Source organism: Mauremys mutica, chromosome 4 (genome assembly GCF_020497125.1).
Source record: "Mauremys mutica isolate MM-2020 ecotype Southern chromosome 4, ASM2049712v1, whole genome shotgun sequence".
Classification (NCBI taxonomy): domain Eukaryota; kingdom Metazoa; phylum Chordata; order Testudines; family Geoemydidae; genus Mauremys; species Mauremys mutica.
Window position 1 is genome coordinate 138,382,596 of NC_059075.1, and position 25,304 is coordinate 138,407,899.

The 25,304-nt window shown below is 50.8% G+C and overlaps 1 protein-coding gene across 4 annotated transcripts in view; it reads left to right on the forward strand.

Moving 5' to 3' along the window:
- Positions 1 to 24,909, forward strand: part of CDK18 (cyclin dependent kinase 18) — a 117,956-nt gene extending 93,047 nt beyond the window's left edge. For all 4 annotated transcript variants that reach the window (XM_045013953.1, XM_045013954.1, XM_045013951.1 and 1 more), the window contains 14 exons: positions 5,072 to 5,217; positions 5,420 to 5,545; positions 8,896 to 8,952; positions 10,104 to 10,218; positions 11,203 to 11,297; positions 12,303 to 12,365; positions 14,348 to 14,471; positions 14,972 to 15,092; positions 15,529 to 15,626; positions 16,362 to 16,467; positions 17,117 to 17,159; positions 19,640 to 19,730; positions 21,227 to 21,304; positions 23,291 to 24,909. In XM_045013953.1, the coding sequence (XP_044869888.1) occupies positions 5,072 to 5,217; positions 5,420 to 5,545; positions 8,896 to 8,952; positions 10,104 to 10,218; positions 11,203 to 11,297; positions 12,303 to 12,365; positions 14,348 to 14,471; positions 14,972 to 15,092; positions 15,529 to 15,626; positions 16,362 to 16,467; positions 17,117 to 17,159; positions 19,640 to 19,730; positions 21,227 to 21,304; positions 23,291 to 23,325 (1,298 nt within the window). In that variant the 3' untranslated portion in view covers positions 23,326 to 24,909. The remainder of the gene's footprint in view (positions 1 to 5,071; positions 5,218 to 5,419; positions 5,546 to 8,895; positions 8,953 to 10,103; positions 10,219 to 11,202; positions 11,298 to 12,302; positions 12,366 to 14,347; positions 14,472 to 14,971; positions 15,093 to 15,528; positions 15,627 to 16,361; positions 16,468 to 17,116; positions 17,160 to 19,639; positions 19,731 to 21,226; positions 21,305 to 23,290) is intronic.
- The last annotated feature ends 395 nt before the right edge of the window (positions 24,910 to 25,304 follow it).

Consider the following 25,304-nt stretch of genomic DNA (forward strand, 5'->3'; position numbering starts at 1 on the left):
GCTCCCCCATACAGAATTGCTCACCAAACTGTGACAAATTCCTGTTACTAATTTATCCCTCATGTCAGGTGATCAGACTGACAGAGCATATAATCAAATTTTAAAGCTTCATTAAAAATAATAAAACAACAATGGAGAGTGTTGGGAATGCTCCCACCTCACACAGGAAAAATATGAATGCCCCAAGCCTTAAGCCACTTTAATACTCACACATGTCTCACTGGAAAGCTAAGCTTTGCAAATATAATTCCAATTCTGTAACTTGTACTGCCTTTGGTTTGCCTCTGTCTCTATTTTCCACAAGCAGCTGGGGCTGAAAGCAGTTTTTCTTTGCACTTAGCATAGTCCGCACTGATTCTTGACCTTGAACACAAAACAACTTCTCCTTTATCTCTGGGCGAAGCCGAATTTCAAATTAACCCGTTCCTAGACAAATTGCTCACACTGTGTCAGAGGCTTTTCTTTCGTGATTAAAAGCTCCTCTGAGATATATGATCTTATCTAGATTGAAGGTACCTTCTAATGGGCATTGTTTAGATGGATTTTCACGCGTGTGAAACTGTGTACAAAGTTATTACGACCTTGCAGTCACTAACCAAAATGCAGGCTTGCTTTTCTTAGGAGTGAGACAAATAAGATAAGCCTTTCTGCTATGTATAAACAAAATGTATTTGTTGCTTTTTACTGTCTCCATGATTGCTAGAAATTGTCTGTAACAAAGGTATAAAGGCTTGATGTAATTGTTTACCAGTGGAGAGACCTGTCCGGGACTGGGGAGACCCTGTGTCCTATGGCACTCTCTCCCTCCATTGTAATTACTGGAGAAATAATAAAGTATTTGATTTTGCTGCACCCAAACAAAAAGCGAGAACTGAGTTTTTCTTCGACAATTTGGGGGCTTGTCCGGGATGGCAACGCCCACGGACCCACAGACGGCTACTATGGATCATTCCCCTTCGAACCCCATGGCGCCACATGAGAGGTATGAGACCTTTTGAAATCTCTATTGGGGTATCGGAGGAGGACTGTCCGTGTGGACGTCTGTCTCTGTTGGGCTCACGCCATCTAAACTTATTGACTGTGCAGCAGGATCAAATGCAAAGTGGTATTGGGGAGAGGCCCCAATAAGGTTAGTTTATAGCAGTACTGGGAACTGCTGAGTTGGCCAAGGTAAATGCATAGGTAAATGCATAAGGTAATGCATAGGTAAATGCATTAGAATGCACCGGTGCTGAGGGGTTTTTACCGCCTCAAGAGGGGTTGTCATACCGCCTCATGGTATTGGTCCGGACCAGGTAAAGATGCATCGTGGTTAAAAAAAAAAAAAAATTTTAAAAAGATAAAAAGGTTAAAAAAGGGTTAAAAAAAAGGAAAAAAAAAGGAAGAAAAGAGGCCTTGGTGTGTGTGTGTGTGTGTACACCAGTGTGAGTGATCGTTATCGGAAGACGCCCAGAGTACCCTGTGAAGCGGAAGCTAATGATCAGGACTGCTCTAACGCAAGCCCGGTAACTAGTGGATCTTTAGGAGATCCGACCCACGGTGGGCTGATTCAGCCTGGCATAGTCCGGCGAGGAAGCTGCCTGGGTCTAGGAGTGTGTGAACCCATCTTCCCTCCCCTTTCCCTTCTGTGTGGGCTACTGACAATCTGATCATCTCACTGGATGCAATTAGAGTAAGCGGCGCCGTCTCCCAGAGACTAGCCGACGCTCTTTGCTGAAGGGAGGTGTAGGAGAGTCGTAGTCTTCCTTGTGAGTCTCTCCTGTGTGAGTGCCCTGTAGGGAGAGATCCTTAGTTTCTGAGCCGCTAGCGCGGACAGGGCACCCTCTCTCTGTGTGTAAGTGGAAAATGGGTAAGGGACAGTCTAAACATTCCTCCTCACCCCCTAAGGGTACCCCAGCATATTACATGTACGTACATTATGGTCCTAAAACCTGCAGGTATTTAGAGAATTGGAATCTGGCAGGCAGTAGATCCCTGCATAGAAGTGCAGAGCTCTTCTGCTGATTCACACTAGCAGCCAGACCAGGTGGGTCCTACTAGCTTCAACCGAGGATTACAAAAATCTTGGAGTGTCTCTCTCATAAAGCAGAGAGAACTAGGGAAGGGACAGAGGCCCTACAAGGAAAAAAAACAAAGGAAGGGCTAAACTCAGGAGGAAGCTTAGGCTGAGGGATGTGCTTTGTTCTTAAGAATAAAGGAAACCCCCAAGAAAGCAGGGTAAGCTAGGGACATGGTAATTTATTTATTTTTTACAACTGTTGTTGAAACCAACCCTTGAGCCTATTCCAGAGTGATGTAACTAAGCCCCATCCACAAAGGCTGTAACAGTGGCCAAGGCAGCACGTCTGGGCCCCGGGAAATGTTGTCATGGAGGTTGATCGATGGATCTGTTTAATTGCTTTTATGTTGCTGCCCATCCCTGTAGTATCTGGGCACCTGCCAGGTAAAATCAGTAGCAGTAGTGAAGTCCCTGGTGGCAGCAGTCACCTGTCACCACTTTCTGAGTTATGCTGCCGAAGAACAGTTGGTGCCACTGTTCCTGCCATGTCACATAGACAGGTTAGCAGTATCTTGTGCTCCACTGTGTGAAAGGCTGCAGAGAGGTCCAGCATTGCGAGCATGGGGATCTTACCTCCATGGTCCATGACCACAAGAAGGTTGTCTTCTAGTGCCATCAGATCTGTCTCTGCTGTGCCCTGGCCCCTGACGAGGAGACATCTAGGTTCATGGCTGACGTTGCATGCTGTTGGAGTTTGATGATTACTACTTGCTCAGTTATTTTGCCTAGGAATGGGAGGTGGGCGACGGGACGGTAGTTGGAGAGATCTTCGGGGTCATGTGATGGCTTCTTGAGGATTGGGCCAACTATGGCATTTTTCTAGGGGTTTGAGAATTTTGTCTCTCTGAAGGGGACCCTGGCTGTTTCCATTAGCAGTGGGCACAGTTGTTCTTCACTAGCTTTTACCAGCCAGGAGGGGCATGGGTGTATTTCACAGGCTGTGGCTGTAATATTTTCCTGGGCTGAGAGAAATGGATCCTTAAATTGCTAGAGAGCCTGGGCTGGGCTGCACTGCTGCTGGAGGAGTTCAAGAACCGGGTCAGAAAGGAAGCTGTGTCTGTGAAGCAGGCATTTAAGCCCGAACAGCAGTTCCCCCATTTCTGGCCTCTTCGTTCCTCTTGATCTGTTAAAATGCCAAGCTCACTTGCAGCTCTTTCTTGCTAAATGTGACAGTCCCTGTGGCTGGGGCTGGCTTGTGCACCCATTACTCACACTGGTGAGAAGTTACTATTGTTAATCGTATGACAGTAGCACCTAGGAACCTGAACTGAAGTCAGGGACCCATTGTGCTAGGATGCTGTACATGCACGTAGTGAGAGACAGCCCCTGCCTCAAAGACAGTAAACTCCAAATAGACAAAGCCTAGAGGGGATGCAGAGACCCAGAGAGGGAACTGGTCACACAGCAGGTCAAGGGTAGAGCAGGGAATAGAACCCCTGGTATCTGTCCCATCAACTCTCTGTCACCTAATGTGCAGACCTTTCTTGCCCTCTTTTCTCCCTCTCTTAGTTTCCTCAGCGACTGAGTTCTGTGTCTCTGACTGGCTTGTGTGAAAGGCTGTCTGTGCCAAAGGCAGTCGCCTTGTGTTGTATCCATGCAGTCGCCATGGAGGGGCCTGAATACATTGTCATATGTCTGCTGAAAGTCTTTTGTAAGGGAGTCAAATTTCTTCCACTAATCCTCACAGGAGGGTTTGACTCCTCTTTAAATAGCCAAACTTCATTCAGAAACATCTAATTAGCAGAGGCCTTGTTTTGAATGGCTCTCTTGGAAATAATGCCCCTGCGAATTTGGAGAATCCATCTCACAGGGACTCGGGTGACCTGTGTTGAACTCGTTAAACATTTTACTGAGACAGGGTCTGGGTCCCTGCGCTCCAGAGCTTCCTAGCAACCAGACGTTAATTACAGACCGAGGAGAAATTAAGTGCAAGCCTAAAACTGGAGTCCTGAGGGAGCTTTGTGGCTTATTTTGTTCTGATTTCCTGCTCCTTTCATGGCGCCTGGGACTTGATGATGCTTCAGACTTGTAATCCCAAGAGAAGGGTTATTATTCGGCATCTCTTCAGCCTTCAAGAGAGCTGTTGTGTTTTAGGACCATTTCCCAGGACTACGTAATCTGCTCAGATGTAATGGGCTGGGGCAGAGGAGCTCATACCTGCCTCTGGAGTCTGCTGGTTTTAGGGTGCAGGAAAGGGCGCTCTGTCTTCCCCCCTTTAATCCCATAGGCCCTTTGCTCAGAACCGTTCAGGTCCCTGGGAGTGAATAATGATGGCAATACTGCTTGTGACATGAGCTGAAGCTATCAGCGCCGGTGAGAGAGAGCCTTGCTCGTGGTGAAGAGTAGGCTTCGTTGAAGCAGGTGGTGCTCCATGTAGGGTGCTAAGTAGTGTTGCCTACCACATGAAGCACTGGACTGGGACTCAGGAGACCACAGTTCTATTCCCAGCTCTGCCAGTGGCCTGCTGCAGGACCTCAGGCAAGTCACTTCATCTCCCCGGGCCTCAGTTCTCCTCATCTGTATAATGGGAGTAAAGCACTAGCAATTAGTACTGAAAGGCTATCACAGCCTGCCCCTGAGAGTGCAAGCTCTGTGGGGCAGGGAGCAGTCTTTTCCGTCCATGTGTATACAGTGCCTAGCACAGTGGAGCCCTGCTCCCTGACTGGGGCCCCTTGGTACCACCTCAGTCATAACAGCCGAGGTGCTATAGGTAGTAGAAATCCTTAGCACTGATATTCACTTTGCAAACACGCATTAACTCCTGCAAGCTCCCCCGGGGGCGTAGCAGTGTTGGCCCAGTGTTTCGGAAGGGAAACCTGAGCTGCAGAGAGGTGAAGGGACTTGCCCAAGGCCACAGATGGGGTCAGTGTTAGGGCAGGGATCAGTGTCATGGAGCCCCCTTGCTCCCTATCCTGTACTCAGACTCAACCGTGGTAGGTTTTGATTTGATTAAGAGTGGCCTTTTGGTGCCATCCAGTCTATCCACTCAGTCTTTGCTTCCTCTCTCATCAGACCTGGCACAAGGGCACCTGCAGATGGGCCACCTGGGCAGGGGTTTCCGGGCAGAGCCAACCTCCATTTCCCCCTCAGAGGTGGAAGGCCGGTCCCCGACAGCCGTGCGCTACCGAAGGAACAACCAGCGCCGCTTCTCCATGGAGGCAAGTACTGGGCTGGGTGAGGAGGAGGTGCATGGAGGAGGAGCTCCTGTGGTTCTCATAGATGGGAGGCAATTGTCTAGGACGTGGGGTGGGGGCATGGGGAGTGTGTAGGCTGTCAGGCACTGCTCCCTGAATGCCTGTTTAAGGTTCTCAGCTGTGTCGGGTGCTTTAGACACTAACTCTGTGCTGGCCCTGTCTGCAGGATGTCAGCAAGCGGCTCTCCCTGCCCGTGGACATCCGTCTGCCCCCAGAGTTCCTGCAGAAGCTGCAGATGGACAATCCAGAGTTCCCCAAGACCTTCAGCAGGATGTCTCGACGGGCTTCCCTCGTGAGTCCCACAGCTCAGGGGGTGTGGGTCTGGGGGGAATTGTGTCAGGCCCACCACACTATGCACATATGCCACTGCTCACAGATGGGAGTTTAAATCCCCATGCACTCATGTGTGCAAATTCCCATATGAATGCCCATCCATCTACGTTCCCACACGTGCACATCTCTGCCTGCCCACATGTACACACCGATGCAAGTAAATCACTATTTCACAGAACCACAAGTGTAAACCATCACACACTCATGCCTACACTTGCATAAATCCTCACCATGCACATGCTCACACCTATGTGTGCAAATCCCATGTCCATGTGCAGTGCAAATCCCCACCTGTCTGCATGCATACTGCTACGGGTGCAAATCCCCTGCTGCACATGTGCCCACACCCAGCCGTGTAACTCCTTCCCCTCACATTCGGACACTCCCCTGTGCCCACACTAAGGTTTGATTCTTTGAACGAAAGGATGGGGACTGAAAATCACTTGACATTTAAGAAGCACCTGCTGGCAGCCGCCGCTCCTAGTTAAAATGCGAACGCCGATAAATAATGAATTAGTCTTCGTACTAATTTCGGCGTTTCACTTTCTGTATAGCACAGCATCAGCATGCACAACGGTGACACCACAGCGCCTTATTTACGAATACGCCAGCGTGCTTCCTAGGCACCAGAAACACTCTGTGTTGCCCAGTCACTGGGTCCAAGGCCTTGGCAAGCCTTTGACAGACATCTAGCCTCAAGTGGGAAGAATGGTGTAAGCTGATGTACTGACAGTGCACGCCGACCTGTGCAGTCTCTTGTGTCTATTGAATAACATATACCTGGGTGAAGCGAGTGTGCCATAAATATTAATAATCCTGTCAATGAATAATGAGTGTTTCTGTAAAACTCTCCACGTGGCGGTATGCCGTTCGTAGGCTTTCAGATCATGTCCAGCCTCCCTCACCTTCCAACAGTCACATTATTATCTCTACCAGCTGTGTGTAAAGAGACTGATGTAGTTGCTCCTGTGGGAGATGGATTGTTCAGGGGAGTAGTAGTGGTGCTACTGACACTATGGACCTCACAAGTCGCTAGTTCAAATCCATCTCATGTCAGCAGCTAGACTGTAAGTTTCCCTCCTCTGTGTTTTCGTGGCTTGTGTGAAATGAGTGGGTGGGACAGGTGCTGATTGGAAAATGCGGTGGGGGGGAGAGTGATGGCAGAGAGGCCTGAGAGACTGACCTGTGTTCTGTATAGGTTGGTTCCTCCAGGTTCCCACTTGTAAGGGGGGTTGTGTCCCTGCTACAGCCCGTTGAATTCCTGCTCTGTGGATAAATAGTCTCCAGGACTTGCCACCGGTTTAAAATTCACACACCATTTTCCTGTTCAACTCCAATCAGACGACCGTGATGTTCTTTATTCTGAGAGAATATGACAAACTATTTCTCTGCTCCATGGATGGTGACTGCGCTGTTCCAGAGCTCTCTGTCGAACGACAGCTGTCTCTCTAGCACTGCCTACTGATGGAGAGATGGCATGTGTTGTATCGATGAACAGAATGCTGGGAATCATTAAGAAAGGGATAGGTAATAGGACAGAAAATATCATGTTGCCTCTATATAAATCCATGGTACGCCCACATCTTGAATACTGTGTGCAGATGTGGTTGCCCCATCTCAAAAAATCAACAAAAATCATTAGGGGTATGGAATGGCTTCCATATGAGGAGAGATTAATAAGACTGGGACTTTCTCGCTTGGAAAAGAGACAGCTAAGGGGAGATATTATTGAGGTCTATAAAATCATGACTGGTGTAGAGAAAGTAGATAAGGAAGTGTTGTTTACTTCTTCTCATAACACAAGAACTAGGGGTCACCAAACGAAATTAGTAGGCAGCAGGTTTAAAACAAATAAAAGGAAGTATTTCTTCACACAACACACAGTCAACCTGTGGAACTCCTTGCCAGAGGATGTTGTGAAGGCCAAGACCGTAACAGGGTGGAGGATAGGTCCATCAATGGCTATTAGCCAGGATGGGTAGGAATGGTGTCCCTAGCCTCTGTTTGCCAGAAGCTGGGACTGAGCGACAGAGGTTGGATGATTACCTGTTCTGTTCATTTCCTCTGGGGCACCTGGCACTGGCCACTGTCGGAAGACAGGATACTGGGCTAAATGGCCCTTTGGTCTGACCCAGTAGGGCCGTTCTTACATTCTTATGATGGTACATATCAAAAAGTGGAAAGCCACTGCACTTCCCTGAGATAAGAGTTGTGTTTGTGACTGTCCTGTACGTAACACATACCAGGTGTGTGTGAGAGACATATTAGTTATGTCACAGGAACACCTATCCATGGGATTCTTTCGTCGACCTAGCAGTATGTACGCTGGGGCTTAGATTGGCTTAACCACATCGCATGGGGACCTAAATTTTTCACAGCCCTGAGCGATGTAGTTAGGTCGACTTAATGTTATAGTGTAGACCAGGCCTCAGAGATAGTCCCTGCCCCAAAGTGTTTAAAATCTAAATAGACAAAGGCCATGTCATTTTCCCATTGGGAAACTGAGGCACAGACAGGTTAACAGCCTTGCTGACGGTCACACAGAGAGTCTGTGGTAGGAACTCAACCCAGATCTCCTGAGTCTCCATCCCAGGCCTTAACCGCAAGACTACCCTTGCCGGGGCTGTGTCTATGATAGTGTCTCTCTCAGTGTTACTTGAAAGAGTGAGCATTGCAAACAGGAAATATCTCTTTCCTGGTTGATTTGAAAACCACCTGGGATTGAGGAACAGCTTTCTACTGAAGATCAACACATGGCAATTGACTCTTAGCACAAGGAAGGGGCTGCCTGCTTGATGTGAGCCCAGGGTACGTGTCTTTGATGAAAGGGGCATCGTTGCATTTAAAAAAAAAAAAAAAGCTCATGTTTAAATTCAGACTTAATTGCTCAAATGTCAGGAAGATGGGTGAAGGAGGGACAGATGGACAGAATGATAATGGAATCATAGAGATAGGAGCAGTGGAAGGCAATATTAAAAGCCACAGTCACATTGCAGAAGAAGACACTTAGCGCAGTGATGAAGTTAATAGGTTGCGTCATAGTTCCATGGAGGGAGAAAGCAGGTATCATTTGTTTCCTTTAAGCAACCAGTTTTGGTTTCCCTGTGATTGAGTGGCTGGCTGGCTGCTGTCCCCTGCAAATAGCAATAGACGTTGTGTATCTAGAACTGCTGCATGCGAACACCTGCCTTGATTTATCTCCCCCCAAAGCTCATACTGCCCAGCCTCCTTGATGTGGCCTTCAGCCGCAGGGCTAATCTTTCCTAGAGAAGGATGTTTCCTGCTGATGTTTTTCCCTTTTCTTTGCAGTCAGACATCGGATTTGGGAAGCTGGAAACCTATGTTAAATTGGAAAAACTAGGGGAGGTAAGAAGAATGTGAAAGCAACTCAAGGTTAATGTAGATGAAGTTCAGAGCAGAGCCCAAGCTGCAAAGGACAGACCCAGAGCCAGACTTCCTCAGCATATGGGCAGTTTTGGACCTGGGGGTTTGGTCCTGACCCAGTGTTAATTATAAGTAACAAGAAGTACTCAAACATAGCACTTACAGAGTTCTTTTGGGCCCGATCGAAAGACCACTGAAGCTGACAGAAATCTTGAAGTTGACTTTCATGGGCTTTGGATCAGGCTTTTTATCTTCAAAGCAATTTACAAACACTCTGTACAATCCCCGGTTTCTTCTGGGATAGCTAAGTGTTGTCTTCATTTTACAGGGGCAGAGAGGTTAAGTGATTTGCCTAAGGCTACGGAGGGAATTGGTGTAGGAGCTGGAGTAGAACTCAGATGTTCATGTTACCCAGGCTTGTTCTCATGCCAGTAGATCATTCCCACCCTCTCAAACTAAACTCTTACAGGACCATTTTTAAAGAATGGTGCCTAAAATGCACCCACAAAGCCCTTGGTTTTACTGGCAAAAGGTTAACTGGGTGCTTAGATGACTACTTTAAATGCAGGATTGTCTTTGCCGTCTGAGCTCCAGTCTTGAAAAATCTGGCCTTCAGGGTTTAAGCCCAAAACAGATTTCCCTCCCAAAATTCTGGGTTTACAAAAGGTATTAAATTGTGCAACATAATACTGTATTTACAGGAGGGGAAATTGCCACCTGATCCTCTGGGTTACTGAAATATGACATTGATTCCTATTAATATCTTAATTTATGTAACAATCCCAACCACCTTTCGTCAGCAGGGAAGATAGCTTGGTCCGGCAGCATAGGTCTCTCCCACTTGAGTTAAAGGAGCAACTCCATTAGGTGGTAGCACTAGTGGGTTATTACATTCTATGTGAACCAGCCACTGAAGAGGGATTTAGCCAGTTTACACAGCTGCATTGTCACCAGTGATTGTAAAATTATCCTGCCCTTGTTTTTCAATCCCTTCCATCCAGTGATAAAATGCTCCCATGGACATTGGTTTGTGGTACATGCAGGGTGTCAGATCCCAGCTCCCCACAGCAGCCCTGCTCCATGCCATTCAAGTGTAAGTTCATGAGCTGCATTTCTCTGTCTCTTTCTCACAGGGCACCTACGCCACTGTCTTCAAGGGGCGCAGCAAGCTAACTGGGAACCTGGTCGCTCTGAAGGAGATCCGTCTGGAGCACGAAGAAGGGGCACCCTGCACAGCTATCAGGGAGGGTAAGGGGCAGTAGATACTTTTTGTGCTAAAAGGCATCACACACCGGGATGGACCGCAGCTCTGGGACTCATGATTATAAATGGTAGCAATTTATATCCGCTTAGCAGATGGCCCCGCCTCAGCACAGGGGGCTGGGTTTGATGCCTTCTCAAGATCCCTTCTAACCCTATACTTCTATGATTCAAATGAGCCCATAGTTAAGGCTACAGGTATTTTTAGTAAAAGTCATGGACAGGTCACGAGCAGTAAACAAAAATTCACGGCCTGTGACCTGTCCATGACTTGTACTTGTACTATATACCCCTGACTAAATCTTGGGTGGGGGGCCACGGGTGCTCTGGGAGGTGGTCTGGGGGTGCCGCGGGTGCTGGGGAGTGGCCCGGGACCCCTGCTGGTGCTGGGAGGTGGGGCCGGGTGGCGGCACACAGCCTAGGACCCCTGCTGGTGCTGGGGCAGGGAGTGTTGGCGGGGCTAGCAGGCTCCCTACCCAACTCCATGTGTCCCTGCAGCTCCTAAGGGGGGGGGAATGCCAGGGGGGGTCCGCGCACTGCCCCCGCCATGAGCTCCTCCTCGGCAGCTCCCATTGGCCGGGAACTGCAGCCAATGGGAACTGTGCGGGCGACGTCGTCAAGAGGGGACAGCGCACAGAGCCCCCTGGCTCCTCCACCTAGGTCAGGAGCTGCTGGGACATGCCGGCTGCTTCCGGGGAGCCCCTCTGACTGTGTGAAAAGGGGATGACGCCTGCAATAGAAAGTTAGTAGTGAATCAGCTTTGTCTTAGGGCTGGATGGGCAGCTCAGCCAGCCAATCCAAACCCACTCAGTCCTGAAGGACTGACTCTTCCATTTGCAAAACACTGACCCAGTCCATGAGGATCAGATATTGGGACCAACCAGCCCTACCCGGGCAGGTTGCCACCGCTCATGACAAAGTATGCTGACAATGGACCCTCATGGCTAACGCTGCCTTCTCCTTGCCTTGCAGTTTCCCTGCTGAAGAACCTGAAACATGCAAATATTGTGACCCTCCATGATTTCATCCACACTGAGCGCTCCCTCACCCTTGTCTTCGAGTACCTGGTGAGTCCAAGGGCTGCTTGCCTGGGCGCTTGATCTTGTGCTGGGGCAGTCTGGACACCCAGCCTTTCCCCTGCTGCGGGAGGGATGGGGGCTCATTCCAGCCACGGAAATGGTTCATGGAGTGATGAGAAGTGCTGGTTGCAAAAAAAAAAAAAAAAGGCCGGGGGAATCATGGGGAACAAAATTTGTTTGTGTTTTTCAAAATTCTGAAAATTTCCACACTTGGAGAATTCCCTGACCTGCTTTGTAATAGGTCAAAAAAGGGAACATTTCACAGTAATTTAATCAGATATTTCCCTGATTTTTTTACGTTACTATCTGTTTATTTAGGAAGCATTGACGGGTTTATAAATCCTTGCCATGTAAATAACAGAAACAAAACAATCACCATTACAACAATGAGCTTTTGTTTAAAGAGACATTATGCCGGAATATAGACATCAGATCGCTCTGTGTACCAGGGAGTTACCATATTGCAACCTGAGCATCATTACAACACCCACACAATATTAACATTTGATAGATAGGCCTGGTCTCTTCAATATGTGCAATCAGAGATTTCACTCCATATTTTTTAATTAACAAAATATTTATTCACTTCTAATAACAATTGTCTGCTCTGAGCTCCTGTGTAACATGGGCCATAGAATTTCACCCAGAGATTGCTGCATCAAGCCTGTTCATTTGTTTGAAATGAGTTTTCCTAGCCCTCCATCTCCACCCATTCCCCCGAGCCACTTCGGGGAGGGTTTGGGATGATCGTAATGGTTCTTTCTGATCATAACTTCTGTAAATCTGTGAAAAAGGCTTCAGGAAAATCTGTGAAAAAGGCCCGTGTTAAAATTATCTGGGATTTAGCCATCCAGCCTTTGTCAAAGCTCACTCACCATGCTCAGCTTGTGCACCAACAGCTTGACCATCGCCATGTGTTGTCAGTAGCTTGCTGGAAACACAGTTATTCATGGTCACTTAGAAGGTTCCTTCAGGACGTGCTTGTCGTTGCAGGACAATGACCTAAAGCAATATCTGGATAACTGCGGGAACCTGATGAACGTGCACAATGTGAAGGTATGAGACCACTATCTTGCGGAAGGGGTTTACAAACTCTCAGGGGATGCTCTGTGGTGGCCATCTTGAAGACCCAAAGAACTGACCCAAGGTGCATTGCAGTCGTTGGGGACTCAGACATTCACACTCAGATTATTCAGATGATCCCATCCACTGTGCATTATCGGGTACTTGTTAGACGCCTCTGAAGTTCCTCATCATTTTCTCTGGCCTGGACTAACCTGAATAAATTGGTGTCATCTGCAAACCCTGTTCACCCCCTTTTCTCAATCATTGATAAATAGCTTAACTAGTTGTCTGTATTACCATTCGTGCGAGGGTGATTTCATTTCCTTCCTTGCATCTTATTGCAGGACCTTGTCAACGGTTTTTAGAAAGTTCCCAAGACAGAGACTCCGCCCCTTGTCCAGCTCCTAGCACAGTGGGGTGTTTGGTGTTAGTCTCGTGGCAAATGAGGAAACTGACTTCATTAAGAACTGAATGCAGCTACACTGTGGGGAGGGGGGCACACTTCATAACTTCAGGAGACCGAGCTGACTGCACACCCCAAGAGCTCCTTGCATCCCTCCATTCCCCTCTATTTCAGGCCCTCCCTGCAACTACTCCTCGATCTCCCCCCCACCAGGAATTCTGTGTCCCCCCCATGTCCCCCTCCACCATACCGGAGTTCCCCATTCTTCCCCCCATCCATGTTATAGACTCTGTCTGCTCCCCTTCCTCACATTCCCACCTCCCCACCCCTGTTATCAGGGCTTTGTGCATCCCCCACCATATCAGGCCCCCCACCCTGGTTTCCCTCCTCCCACCAGGAAAGGTGTGGGCCTCCCATTCCCCCTTCATCACCACCATTGATTTTTGTCTGAGAGAGAAGTTATTCAGGATGTCAGCATGTTAGACTGTCTTGGGAGGATGACCAGGGCTATTGTTATGCTGGACAGCAGTAGCAGGGGCCATCAGTTCAGTTCTTTAATCTGTAGACAATTGCAGAGGTGCTTGAAGCTGTGGCTGCGCTAAACACATGGCCGGGGCGCTATGCGTCCCACATTTCACCCCTTCTGGTTTTCCGATTTTCCCTAAAATCAGTATGGTTCTGCCCCTGGATGCCTAGAACATTCCCGGAACGTTTGGAATTGATCAGATGAGGCAGTGGGAAGTTCCAGACAAACACAGAAATACCATCAATAATAATAATTATACCCAGCTCTTACATAGCCCTGTTCATCAGTAGCTCTCAAAACGCTTTTCATCCAGTGGCGTGTATGGCCTTTGCAAGCTCTGCCAATGAGTAAAAAGAGAGAGAGAGAATCTAATGCTATGCTGCAAAAAAAAAATCTCGGTGGCCGTGAGTCTCAGAGCTTGGGTGTGCAAACTTGGGCTCACAGGGCTCTTGCTCCAGCCTTAAAAGCAGCCGTGTATCGGTTCTGGCTCAGGCTGGAGCTTGGGCTCTGAAGCCTGAGGAGGGGAGCGGCTGAGCCCCAGACTGAGCCAGAACAGCTCCGTGGCTATTTTTAGCACTGTAGCTCTTGTCTGAGTCTGTCGAGCCAGGCTCTGAGACTCACTGCCATGCAGGGTCAGTGTATTCCTAGGGTCAGATTTGCACTGACACACTGACGGCCGGACTGTGTAAAGAGGCCTTACAGTGGACATGAATGTAATTTAGAAGTCAGTGTAATTTGCAGCCACGTTAAGGCCCCTGTATGCTGCCACAGTGGTGTAAAGAGGCCTTAGTGGGCGTGTGAATATGGCCTGTATTCTTGTGCTCCAGGCTGGAGACGCAGCAGTGCTGGCTTTGCACATTGCTCCATCCAGGGGTGGCACCTGCATGTAGTTTGAAATCAGTCCAGAGCTGTCCACTGTGACTTTTATTCCCCGTTATAGGGTCCTGAGCCCATTGCAGGTTCTGTTTGTCCCTACTGTGTGCTGAACAACATGCCAAACCCTGCTCTCCCTCTGTTCTCCCCCCTTCTGCTCCCCTCCCCAAGATCTTCCTGTTCCAGCTGCTCCGCGGCCTGTCCTACTGCCACAAGAGCAAGATCCTGCATCGAGACCTCAAACCGCAGAACCTGCTCATCAACGAAAGGGGGGAGCTAAAGCTGGCTGACTTTGGTGAGTAGGGCAGGGAGACAACAGCGCTGGATTGGGCCAGGTTCGGGCTGTGCAGACAAGAGCGGGAATGCAATCCCTGGAGCTGCAGAGCAGCATGGGGCATGGGTTCCATGCAGCCCAGGACACAAGCTTGTATGCACTTCTCAAGCTGGTGCTTTAGTCACCTCTGTATGGAAACTGCCTGCTCCACTTAGCAAGGTTTCAGCTTGGTGCCTGTTCCTCTGAAGCACACAGGCTAGGGGCTGGGCTTGGTCTGGGAATGCAGGGGGGCGGGACCTCTGGGGGGCAGGGCTTCAGCACCTAACAGCTCCCATTTAAGCACCTAGATGCAGTGGGCCAGATTGTCAGACTGGCAGCTCCAAATCTGTCCCACTGAATTTAGGTGCCTAGACGGGAGCTGAATTCTTTTGCAAACCTGGCCGTGCGGCTCCCTGGGATGAGCGCAGTGCTGCTGCAAAACACAATAGGAGCAGTCTTGCTAACATCCCTTTCGTCTCCAGGTCTAGCCAGAGCCAAATCAATCCCTACGAAAACATATTCCAACGAGGTGGTCACGCTGTGGTATCGGCCCCCAGATGTTCTGCTGGGATCTACTGAGTACTCCACGCCCATCGATATGTGGTGAGCAGCATCTGCATGCAGGGCCGGGTGGGACGGCTCCGTCAGAGTCCCACATTAAGATTCCAAGCTGTCCGGGGCAGGGGAGTTCATTGTCTCCCATGTGTCTGTACAGCACCGGGCACTCTGCTGCCCAGTTAAATAATGTTAATTAATAACATTGAGCTGCCGCCTGCTTTGGTTTCTGTGCCATGTCCTGCATCTCAGAGGGCACAAGCTCTTTGGAGCAGGGGATGGGTCTTATGTGTGACGCTGTGTGCATGGTTAGCAGTAATAATAGTGTGGTAGCTCTGGGTAATGATTTCTCATCCAAGGGAACTGGTGGGAGCCCCATCCAAGGGCTGGGACTGGAATGAGCCAGGCTGCACTGGACTCAGGGCAGGGATGGACTAGGATGGCTTTCCCATCTCTAATTCCAATGTCTCTGCTGCTCCTTTAGGGGGGTGGGCTGCATACACTATGAAATGGTCACTGGACGGCCCATGTTCCCAGGCTCGACTGTGAAAGAAGAGCTCCATTTAATCTTCAGGCTTCTTGGTGAGTTGTCTGCATTCTCCCTTATCTCCACGAGAGGGAGGTGGCTGACTGAGCAGAGGGAAAACAGTATCCTTCCTGGTGCTGTGAGGCTGGCCTTTAACTCCCTTTCTGTAAATCTGGTAGGATTTATGAGAGCAGTGGTTCTCAACCAGGGGTACGCAGAGGTCTTCCAGGTGGTACATCAATTCATCTAGATATTTGCAAAGTTTTACAACAGGCTACATAAAAAGCACTAGTGAAGTCGGTACAAACTAACATTTCATGCAGACAATGACTCGTTTATACTGCTCTGTATACTATACACTGAAGCGTTAGTACAATATGTTAAAAATGAGAAAGTCAGCAATGTTTCAGTACTAGTGTGGGGTGACACCTGTATTTTTATGTCTGATTTTGTAAGCAGGTAGTTTTTAAGTGAGGTGAAACTTGGGGTACACAAGACAAATTAGACTGAATGGGGTACAGTGGTCTAGAAAGGTTGAGAACCACTGTACTAGAGAATCAGATCCTTTCTATAAGGTTTTATACCCTTCTTGTAGAATTTGATAGCAGAGAGAGAATTCTCTATTCAATTCCAGGGGATGGTTCAAACCACCTATAAAATAGCTATTGTTTTTTACCAGATTCAGATTTCGACAGGGAGCTATTCTCTCTAGTGTAATCTAGTGTTGTTACTACCAGCTTTCCAGAGCCCATGCACAGGGTGATGTGTCTAAACCTGCCTTTCTCCCCCAGGCACCCCTACAGAAGTCTCCTGGCCCGGAATCACATCCAACGAGGAGTTTAAGGGTTATCATTTCACCCAGTACCAAGCCCAGCCCTTGATAAATCACGCACCCAGGTATCTCCCTGGAGCAGAGACCCACACTTGCATTGTGGTTTCAGGCTGTTCACAAATGGGAGACTAGGGTGATGAGTGTTGGGGTATGGGCTGGACTGATAGCCCCGGATATTAAGGATCTGCGCCAATCTACAGAACAGGTGCAGATAAAGCCAGCATCAGAGCAGGCCTCCTCCACTGTGCCCTGCTAATGTGCATACAACTTGCCCAGGAAGGACGCACCTCCAGGGGCTCGCAGATAAGTACCCATCTGCAGGGCTTATTCCGTCCTCCTTTCTGCCGAGACTGCTGCCACACCACATAGCAAGTGTGAAAAATCGGGATGGGGGAGGGGGCTAATAGGGTCCTATATAAGACAAAGCCCCAAATATCGGGACGGTCCCGACAATATTGGAATGTCTGGTCCCTCTACAAGGGGTGCCAATTAATACTTAGAATCCCACCCACCAGCTGTGCAGGGCAAGGCACTGTCCCCTGTTTGTGTCATGCAGTGATCGATCCTGAGCCGTAGAATAGAATCATAGAATATCAGGGTTGGAAGGGACCTCAGGAGGTCATCTCGTCCAACTCCCTGCTCAAAGCAGGACCAATCCCCAACTAAATCATCCAGGATCTCTGGGGTATGGTCATAGTCTCCGTTTTTTCTCAGGCTGGACACAGAAGGGATCGACTTGCTGACGAGCCTCCTCCTGGTAAGTGGCCTGACCGTCTAGTCCAGGGGTCTCAAACTCAAATGACCCCGAGGGCCGCATGAGGACTAGTGCATTGGCCCGAGGGCCGCATCACTGACACGCCCCCTTGCTGCCCCTGGCCCCACCCCCAATCCACCCCTTCCATGAGGCCCCGCCCCTGCCCTGTCTCTTCTCCACCTCCTCCCCTAAGCGCGCGCAGTTTTAATAAATATATACACTCAGTAATGCACCTCACTCAAAGGACAAAACACGCACTTAGATTTACTGCCTAAGGCTCTGGGAGGGAGTTTGGGTGGGGGAGGGGGTCTGGATGCAGGCTCTGTGCTCGATGCAGGCTCCAGGCTGCGGCAGGGGGTGGGGGTGCAGGCTTTGGGACGGAGTTTGGGGATAGGAGGGAGTGCAGGGGTGAGGGCTGTGGGGCTGAGGGCGAGGGGTACATGATGCAGGAGGGGGCTCAGGGCTAGGGAAGAGGGTTGGGCTGTGGGGTGAGGGCTGTGGATGAGGGGTTCATGATGCGAGGGGGCTCAGGGCTAGGGAAGAGGGTTGGGCTGTGGGGTGAGGGCTGTGGATGAGGGGTTCATGATGCGAGGGGGCTCAGGGCTAGGGAAGAGGTTTGGAGTGTGGGGTGAGGGCTGTGGATGAGGGGTTCATGATGTGGGGGCGCTCAGGGCTGGGGCAGAGGATTAGGGTGCGGGGGGATGAGGGGTTCATGATGTGGGGGCGCTCAGGGCTGGGGCAGAGGATTAGGGTGTGGGGGGATGAGGGCTCTGGCTGGGGCTGAGGATTAGGGTGCAGGGGGATGAGGGGTTCATGATGTGGGGGTGCTCAGGGCTGGGGCTGAGGATTAGGGTGCGGGGGGAATGAGGGCTCTGGCTGGGGCTGAGGGTTTGGGGTTGGAGAGGCTCAGGGTAAGGGAAGCCTGCCTTGCCAGTACTGGCGGAGGGCAGGCACTAGGACCCTGCACCCTAATCCTCAACCCCAGCCAGAGCCCTCATCCCCCCACACCCTAATCCTCTGCCCCAGCCCTGAGCGCCCCCACATCATGAACCCCTCATCCCCCCGCACCCTAATCCTCTGCCCCAGCCCTGAGCGCTTCCCTTCCCCCCCCCAGCCCGGCCCCGGCGGGTCCCGCTTCCCTTCCCCCGGCCCGGCCCCGGCGGGTCCCGCTTTCCCCCCCCCCTTACCCGAGCGCGTCTCCGGCGGTCCCGCTCAGAGCCGCGTGGTGAGGGGGCGGGGCTGGGAGCTCCACGCCGAGCGCAGCGCTCAGCCCAGAGCTCCCAGCCCCGCCCCCTCCCCACGCGGCTCGGATCGGGGCGGGGCTCAGGCGCTCGGACGGAGACTCGGCGCTCTATGCGCCGAGGCTCCAGGAGAGGGGCGGAGGCGGGAGCCTCCGCTTTTCTCTTGGGGGCCCCTGCGGAGCTCCCCTGGGGAGCTCCGCGGGCCGCAGGGAAGAGCTCCGCGGGCCGCATGCGGCCCGCGGGCCGCATGTTTGAGACCCCTGGTCTAGTCGGATTGCAGGGGGATGTCTTGGGTGGAGGTGCCACCATTCAGCACCCTCCCCCCTGGGGCTCCGGGGGTGCTGCCTTCCTTCCTGGCTTGACATTAGTGCTACCTGCTTCTCACCGAGGGGTAGAACAGGGAGCCTGGCCAGCTGCAGCTGGGAACACTGCACCCACAGCAGCTGATCTGATGCTAACTTGGTGTCTGATCATGCGGCTGTTGGAGTCCTCTACAGGCCCTGGATCAGGCCCTCGGTGCCTGGGCAAGGGGTTATGGATGCAACTAAGCCATTTCTCTGACCCTAACGCCAAGGTCTCAGTGGAGCTTAGTACCAACCCGCTCCCATCACTCCAACCTGCTGACTGCCCTGAATTCACTCAGAAACTCTCCCCTAAGTGCTGGACCTGTCCTTTTACCTTCTTCTCCTGGTTCATGGCCTCCTTGATCAGAGCCCTTGTCATTACCTTCCCTTCGGCTTTTTGAGACCAGCCCACTTGTCCCTGTATTTAAAGTCAGTGGAACTCCCGAACTCCGACCCAGTGTCTCACCTGCGTTATCTAGTCGCTCACCTTTCCTCTGCTGCCAAGTTCCTGGTTCCACTTTCCTGGATTTGCCCAGAAACACAATCCTGCCCTGCAGCTGCTGCTGACCAGAAACGAATGCCATTTCCGTCATGGCACTACTCCCCAGTGCCCACGTGGGTGCCCCAGCGTGGGATTTGGACACCCTACGGAGGGGCCCTCATTGGAATTTGGGGAGCTTGTCTCCGCCTCTGCTTCCCCATCTTCTCCTCTCCCATGGAACCTCACACACACACACACACACACACACTCTCTCTCTCTCTCTCTCTCTCTATGTAGTGACACACACAGAGCATAGGTAAACACATGCGCGTACACAGACACACACACCGCTTATGTCATCGCTCACGCTCAGAGCTTATGTTGACACACACACGCCTTTCTCTGTGGTTTTTCCAGTATGAAGCCAAATGCCGGATCTCCGCCGAAGAGGCCCTGCGACACCCTTACTTCAAGGCGCTGGGGGACCGAGTCCAGCTCCTCCCTGACAGTGAGCGCACAGATTATCCTGTTGAGGAGTCCAAGGGCAGGACACAGCACTTCAGGGGCTGCCTGGCCAGTTGTTACATTTCTTACTGATACACTGTGGGAAGTAACACAGCCTCCCTCCCCATTTCTGAAAAAAACCCTGGTCTGAGTCATGCACCTCTGTGAAGTCCCCTCGTCTGTATTAAGGGAGAGGGAGCTAGATTAGGACATGTAGTAGATTTAGAGCACTTTACAAAGGAGGTCAGGATTGTTATCCCCTTTGGACAGATAGGGAAACCAAGGCACACAGAGAGGAAGTTTCTTGCCCAAGCAGGCCGGTGGCAGAGCCAAGAATAGGACCCAGGTCTCCTAGTTCCAGTCCAGTGCTCTGGCTATCCTGCACTCATGGGCACCGGGCCCAGCCAGGCTGTGTCTAGGCTCTGCTCCCTCGTCCCCGTGAGCGCCGCATTCTGGCTCAGTCCTGCACCGGGCAGGCAGGGAGCGCACCTCACGTCAGGGCCCGGTGAAGGTGCTGAGGGGAGCTGGTAAAGAACAAGGTTTCGTCAAAAATGATTTATTTATTTTTTTGTGAAAAAAAATCTTGGGTTTGATAGTGTTTTTCATTGTTTGAAAAAGTTTCTAAATGGAAAATTTCAGGTTGGGGATGAGATTTTGGGGGGTATTTTTGAAATTGTTCGTGTTGCGAGTGTGAGGAAGCTCTGCTTTTTTCCCCCTACAAAAGCAGAGAGAAGGGTTAAGGAGAGTGTTATTTTCAGAGTGGTAGAGACACTTTCAACCCTTTCGGATGATTTTCCAACTGGCAAAGGTTGGAAGACAGTCAGAAAGTGGGAGTTTAGCAGGTTTTCTCACACTTCCTTTATTTCTGAAATGTTTCCCATGGGAAAACTGTGGTTTCCTTTGGGAAAACTGCTGTTTCCTATGGGAAAACTTCAAATGAGCATTTTTCCTGTGAAAAATTCCCACAGGAAACATTCCCATTAGCTGCCCAGTCCTAGAGCCGATCAGGAGAGAGAGCACAGGGGCACCCTCCTGCATGAATTAGAAGCTGCTGAGTCAGTCCTGCCCCTCAGCAGGCAGTAGGCCTAACAGGCAAAGGCAGAGCCTTATTAACACCCTCTAAGGATTGTGCTTAAGTACATGTCTGTTTAGAGATCCCCATTCCGTGGCTCTGTGCCCATTTAGAGAAGGGGAGCCAGGTACTCAGGTGGCTTGAAGCCTTGGCATAGTAGGGAGGGGAATTGTGGGTCCAGGGACACCACAGTGTGAGAGATCGGGGGACTATGGGCACTATGGGGTGGGGAATTCTGGGCCTGTGGGTGCTGTGAGGTGGTGGATCTGGGCATGACAAGATGGAGAATTCATAGAAGCCGCAGAGGGAGCACCATGGGTGAAGCTCTGAGGGTGCATTGGTGTTTGCCTTCCTATGGAAGCTCAGATCCCAGCTCACCCAGCCAGCCAGGTTAACTCTCAATTTCTTCTCTCTCTCCCTTCATCCAGATGCCTCTATCTTCTCTCTGAAGGAAATACAGCTTCAAAAGGACCCTGGCTACCGAGGTTCAGCCTTTCAGCAGTCAGGTAGGACGCTGCGGCGGGGCACAGACCCCTAATCTGGGCCCCGTGGGAGGAGAGGCACTCTAGAAATGTGCAGAGCCAGAAGGAGCCATGCTGTCCTGCAGCACCTTCCATCTGTGGCTCCCAAAGTGCAGAACAAGCACACGTGCAATTAGCTGCACAGCCCCCTAGGAGGTAGATATTGTCCTGTCTCTGCTTTACAAATGGGGGAAACTGAGGCACAGAGAGGGGACTTGTCCAAGGTCACACAGTGAACCTGATTCTCCACTGCCTTGCATCATGGGGAGTCATTTACCCCCCAGGTGTAAAACACTGCCAAGTCAGAACCCTGTGATTCACACCCCCTTCCCTCTAGCATGAACAACAACATGAGGTGCCAGGCAGGGGGTGCCCAGGCCCAGTGAGTCTATGGGTCTAGAATTCAGGGGCCCCATCCTCCTCTCACTTACACCAGTTGTACACCACTATTGGCTGCAGATTTACTCCAGATTTACACTAGTGTGAGTGAGAGCTGAATCAGGCCCCAGGTCTCCAGACCCAGTGCTGTGCTTTCCCCACGAGAGCTAGTCCCTCCCATGTGGACGTACCCGTGAGATGACAAGGCTCTGTCTACACTGGAGTGGAAGGTGTGATTCCCAGCTCGGGCAGACGTACTTGTGCTGCTCTGATGGAGCTAGCAGGCTAAAAAAGCAGTGTGGCTGCAGCCGCATGGGCAGCAGGAGGGGCTACCAGCTCAGGGTCCAGTCCTGTCTGAAACCCTCGGTGTGTACTGGGGTGGCTAGCCTGTCTCGCCGCCACAGCTACGCTGCTGTTTTTAGCACACTGGCTCCTTCACAGCTAGCACAGGTATGTCTGCCTGAGCTGGAAATTCCACCCTCGGCTCCAGTGTAGACAGACACTAGGAGCAGTAAGGCCAGTGGGTGGAGCCCTGCCTCCCATGCTCTGATTCAACCGATCCTGTCTCCTGCTGGCCTTGGGAGATCCTGGCCTGCCCCGTGCTGGTGTGGTCACGGTGACACACGCTGCAGTGATAGCATTGGACTGCGTCCATGTGCAACACCTTAAGCGCTTGGTATCCTGCCAGCCTTTCCACACCGTCCAGGCAGTGCCATGCAGGTGATGTGTGCACCGCGCTGCGGTGACCTTCTCTTCCAAGCAGCCAAGCAGGTCCCATTGTTTGTTTCTCAGATTAATGTCAGGGAAAAGTCTGTTTGGATTAGTGGGAAATACCACAAAGCAGCCTCTCCCCATCCCCTTCCCCATGTGCAGGTGAACACACCTCAGAGTCCCCTAGCTGATTGGGAAGAGGTTATTAGTGAGGTGAAATGACTGGGCCTAATTATAGTGTCATGACTAAGCATCAGGGTTCTGTTCCCAGCTCTGCCACTGCCCTCCTGTGTGACCTTTGGGATGAGTCATGTCCTGTCTGGAGACTTTACTGACCTCCCGTAACAGGGGTGGGTGGGTTCTCAGGCAGGCACTTGGAGTTCCACAGAAGAAAAGCAATACAGTACCCGCTGAGCAGGCCAGTCCGAGCCCCCCAACACCCCATGTTAGAAGATTCAAATCCAGATCTTTGTCGTGGACTGAACCAGAACCCTGGATCAGGGCACTCGTGACCTGTGAAGTTTGGCTCAAGATTCAAATGTTGTGGCGACCCTGGACCAAACTAAACACATCAGATCACAACATCCCTGAGCTGCGGGCGAGTTCGGCTCCAAAGCCTGAAACGCGGGGCCCTTCTCCTCCGCCTTCGTATTATTGACGCATTTGTTAATATTCAGCTGTGTCCAGAAAAGCACAATGCACTGCATGGTCTCCAGACTCTGTTTCCTTGGCTCAAAGGTTGTAGCAACTCATAAACTTTTACACATGACCTAGCCGCTAGAAGGAGACATCGCACCAGACTGTTAGTGGGTTACATCAGGAAGAAGCACCTATGTTCTAGCCTTTCTGATCTCTCTCTCTCTCTCTCTTTTACTCTTCCAGCCCGAGGGAAAAGCAGGAGGCAGAGTATATTTTAAACCTGGCTCTTGTTCCCTTTGTCACCATGGAGATCAAAGCACTGAGAAAGGAGAGGACTACATGCTCCCACAGGACCCATCCACAGAATTACTGACTCTAACAGGAAGATACTGGAATGCCCCTCTACCATGGGCTGCCCTCTGTCTGTCCCCCAGAATCCCACTCCTGACACCAGTCAGCCCACCAGTAGTTCTTGTCAAAGGAGCTCTGCCCCCAGTTGCTCATTTTTCATGTGACACCACCGAGAGTAAGCTACTGCATTCCATACCCGGGTAAGGTACTTTATCTAGTGACTAGCTACCCTGGGAGTAGCCCTGAGCTCAGGAGACTTGTGTGCTGGCCTCCTTATAATCCTGGTTGCTGCAGTACAGGGAGGTAAGCTGGAGTGCAGGCAGAGCGCAGAATCTCAGAGGACTGGCAGACAGCTGGGTTGTGGCATGTAGCGATCATATCGCAGAAGACGTTTCTGTGAATGCACGGCATGCCTGTGCTTGGGCATCCTGCTATATCCACCACTGAGGAAGTCTGACCTGACAAGACGTATTGCACTGAATGAAGGATGTGCTATCACAAGCAGGGGACGCCCTACGGTGAGCCCCATCCAGGGCTTTCTGACATCAGACATTTAGTTGGGACTGAAACATTTAACAAGGGAGAGCTCTCCTTCAGCCCCTCCCCCCATGGTTATCAACCAGGGATCCCTCTTCCTCTCCACATAATTTGAGCCTCATGCACAGTTGCTGGGATTGCCTGAATGGCAGCCCCAAGAGGTCCAGAGGAAAGAGGCTGTTAAGGGGAAAATGTAGATTAGTTGGATTCCTCTGATCCCTCGGTTTCCCCAACAACACCCCCCACCCCCAGTTTATTTTCTAAGCTCTGACACCTGGCTGCTGTCTAAAGACATCCCTAAAGCAAGAGCACAGAGTGCTGTAGCACGGCTGGTGTTCAGGATGCAGACTCTGTCATTAAATCCATGCAAAATGTTCCCCGGGACTTCTCTCATGCCATGGTCGCGGCAGTTCCGAGCCCCTCTGATTTAGCTTTTCTGAGAAACCAGTGAAGTCCCGTTTCCCACATCAAGATCCTGCTGTGTTTCTAATCCGCCTTGCACGGAAAGGTGCGTTTCCACTAGGAAAAGGACCCATTTCCCAGCGAGCGGCTCAGGAATTGCAGCAAATGGTCCAGCCACTTGGGCCCATCTTTGAGCTCATGGCAAAACATGAAAGAGCACAAGTAGTTTCACCGATTGGTGCGAATGAGCTGTGCATGCACAAAGCTGCGTCATTCCACCTTTGTGGTGGGCGTGCAAAGGTGCTGACCATACCTCTGCGAGGCTGTGGGATCATGAACCAACTCAAACAGAACACAAGCTATTAAGCAGAAAACAGACCCACCTTTCACTATCTGCCCGATCCCCTAGGACTGAGCATATTGTGTTGGCCCCGTCTATTACACACATTCCGCACTCAATGGGACACAAGTGCTTGCTTAAATCGGAACATGTTCTTAAGTGCTTTGTGTCTTTTCCTCCTCCTCTATCTCCAGGCCATGCCAAGTCCATTCTGGTACAATAAGGACCTGCTCAAACCAGGAAGTCCTGAGTTCTAATCCAGACTTTTCTACTCACACACTGAGTAGCCTTGGACAGGTGATGGCAGTGCTCTGTACCTCTGTTTTCCCATCTGTCAAATGCGGCTAATAATCATTAGCTGCCTCACTGTGAGGCAAAGCATAAGTTAGAAATGGGCCTGGATCTGAGCTTTGCCAAAGCTTGAGGAGGTTTGGATCCAAGGTTCCAGTGCAGGTCAGACGCTAAATGCTAAGCATGATCATCCCCAGGAGATTCCCGCCCTATGTATACACCAAAGCAGTTTGGACCAAGTTAGGCTCATCCCAGATAAGCATCCAGACCTCTGTATTGTTTGAGATTTGCCCATCCCTGGTAGGTTTCTTTCGGTGTGTGTCCAGTATACAGCAA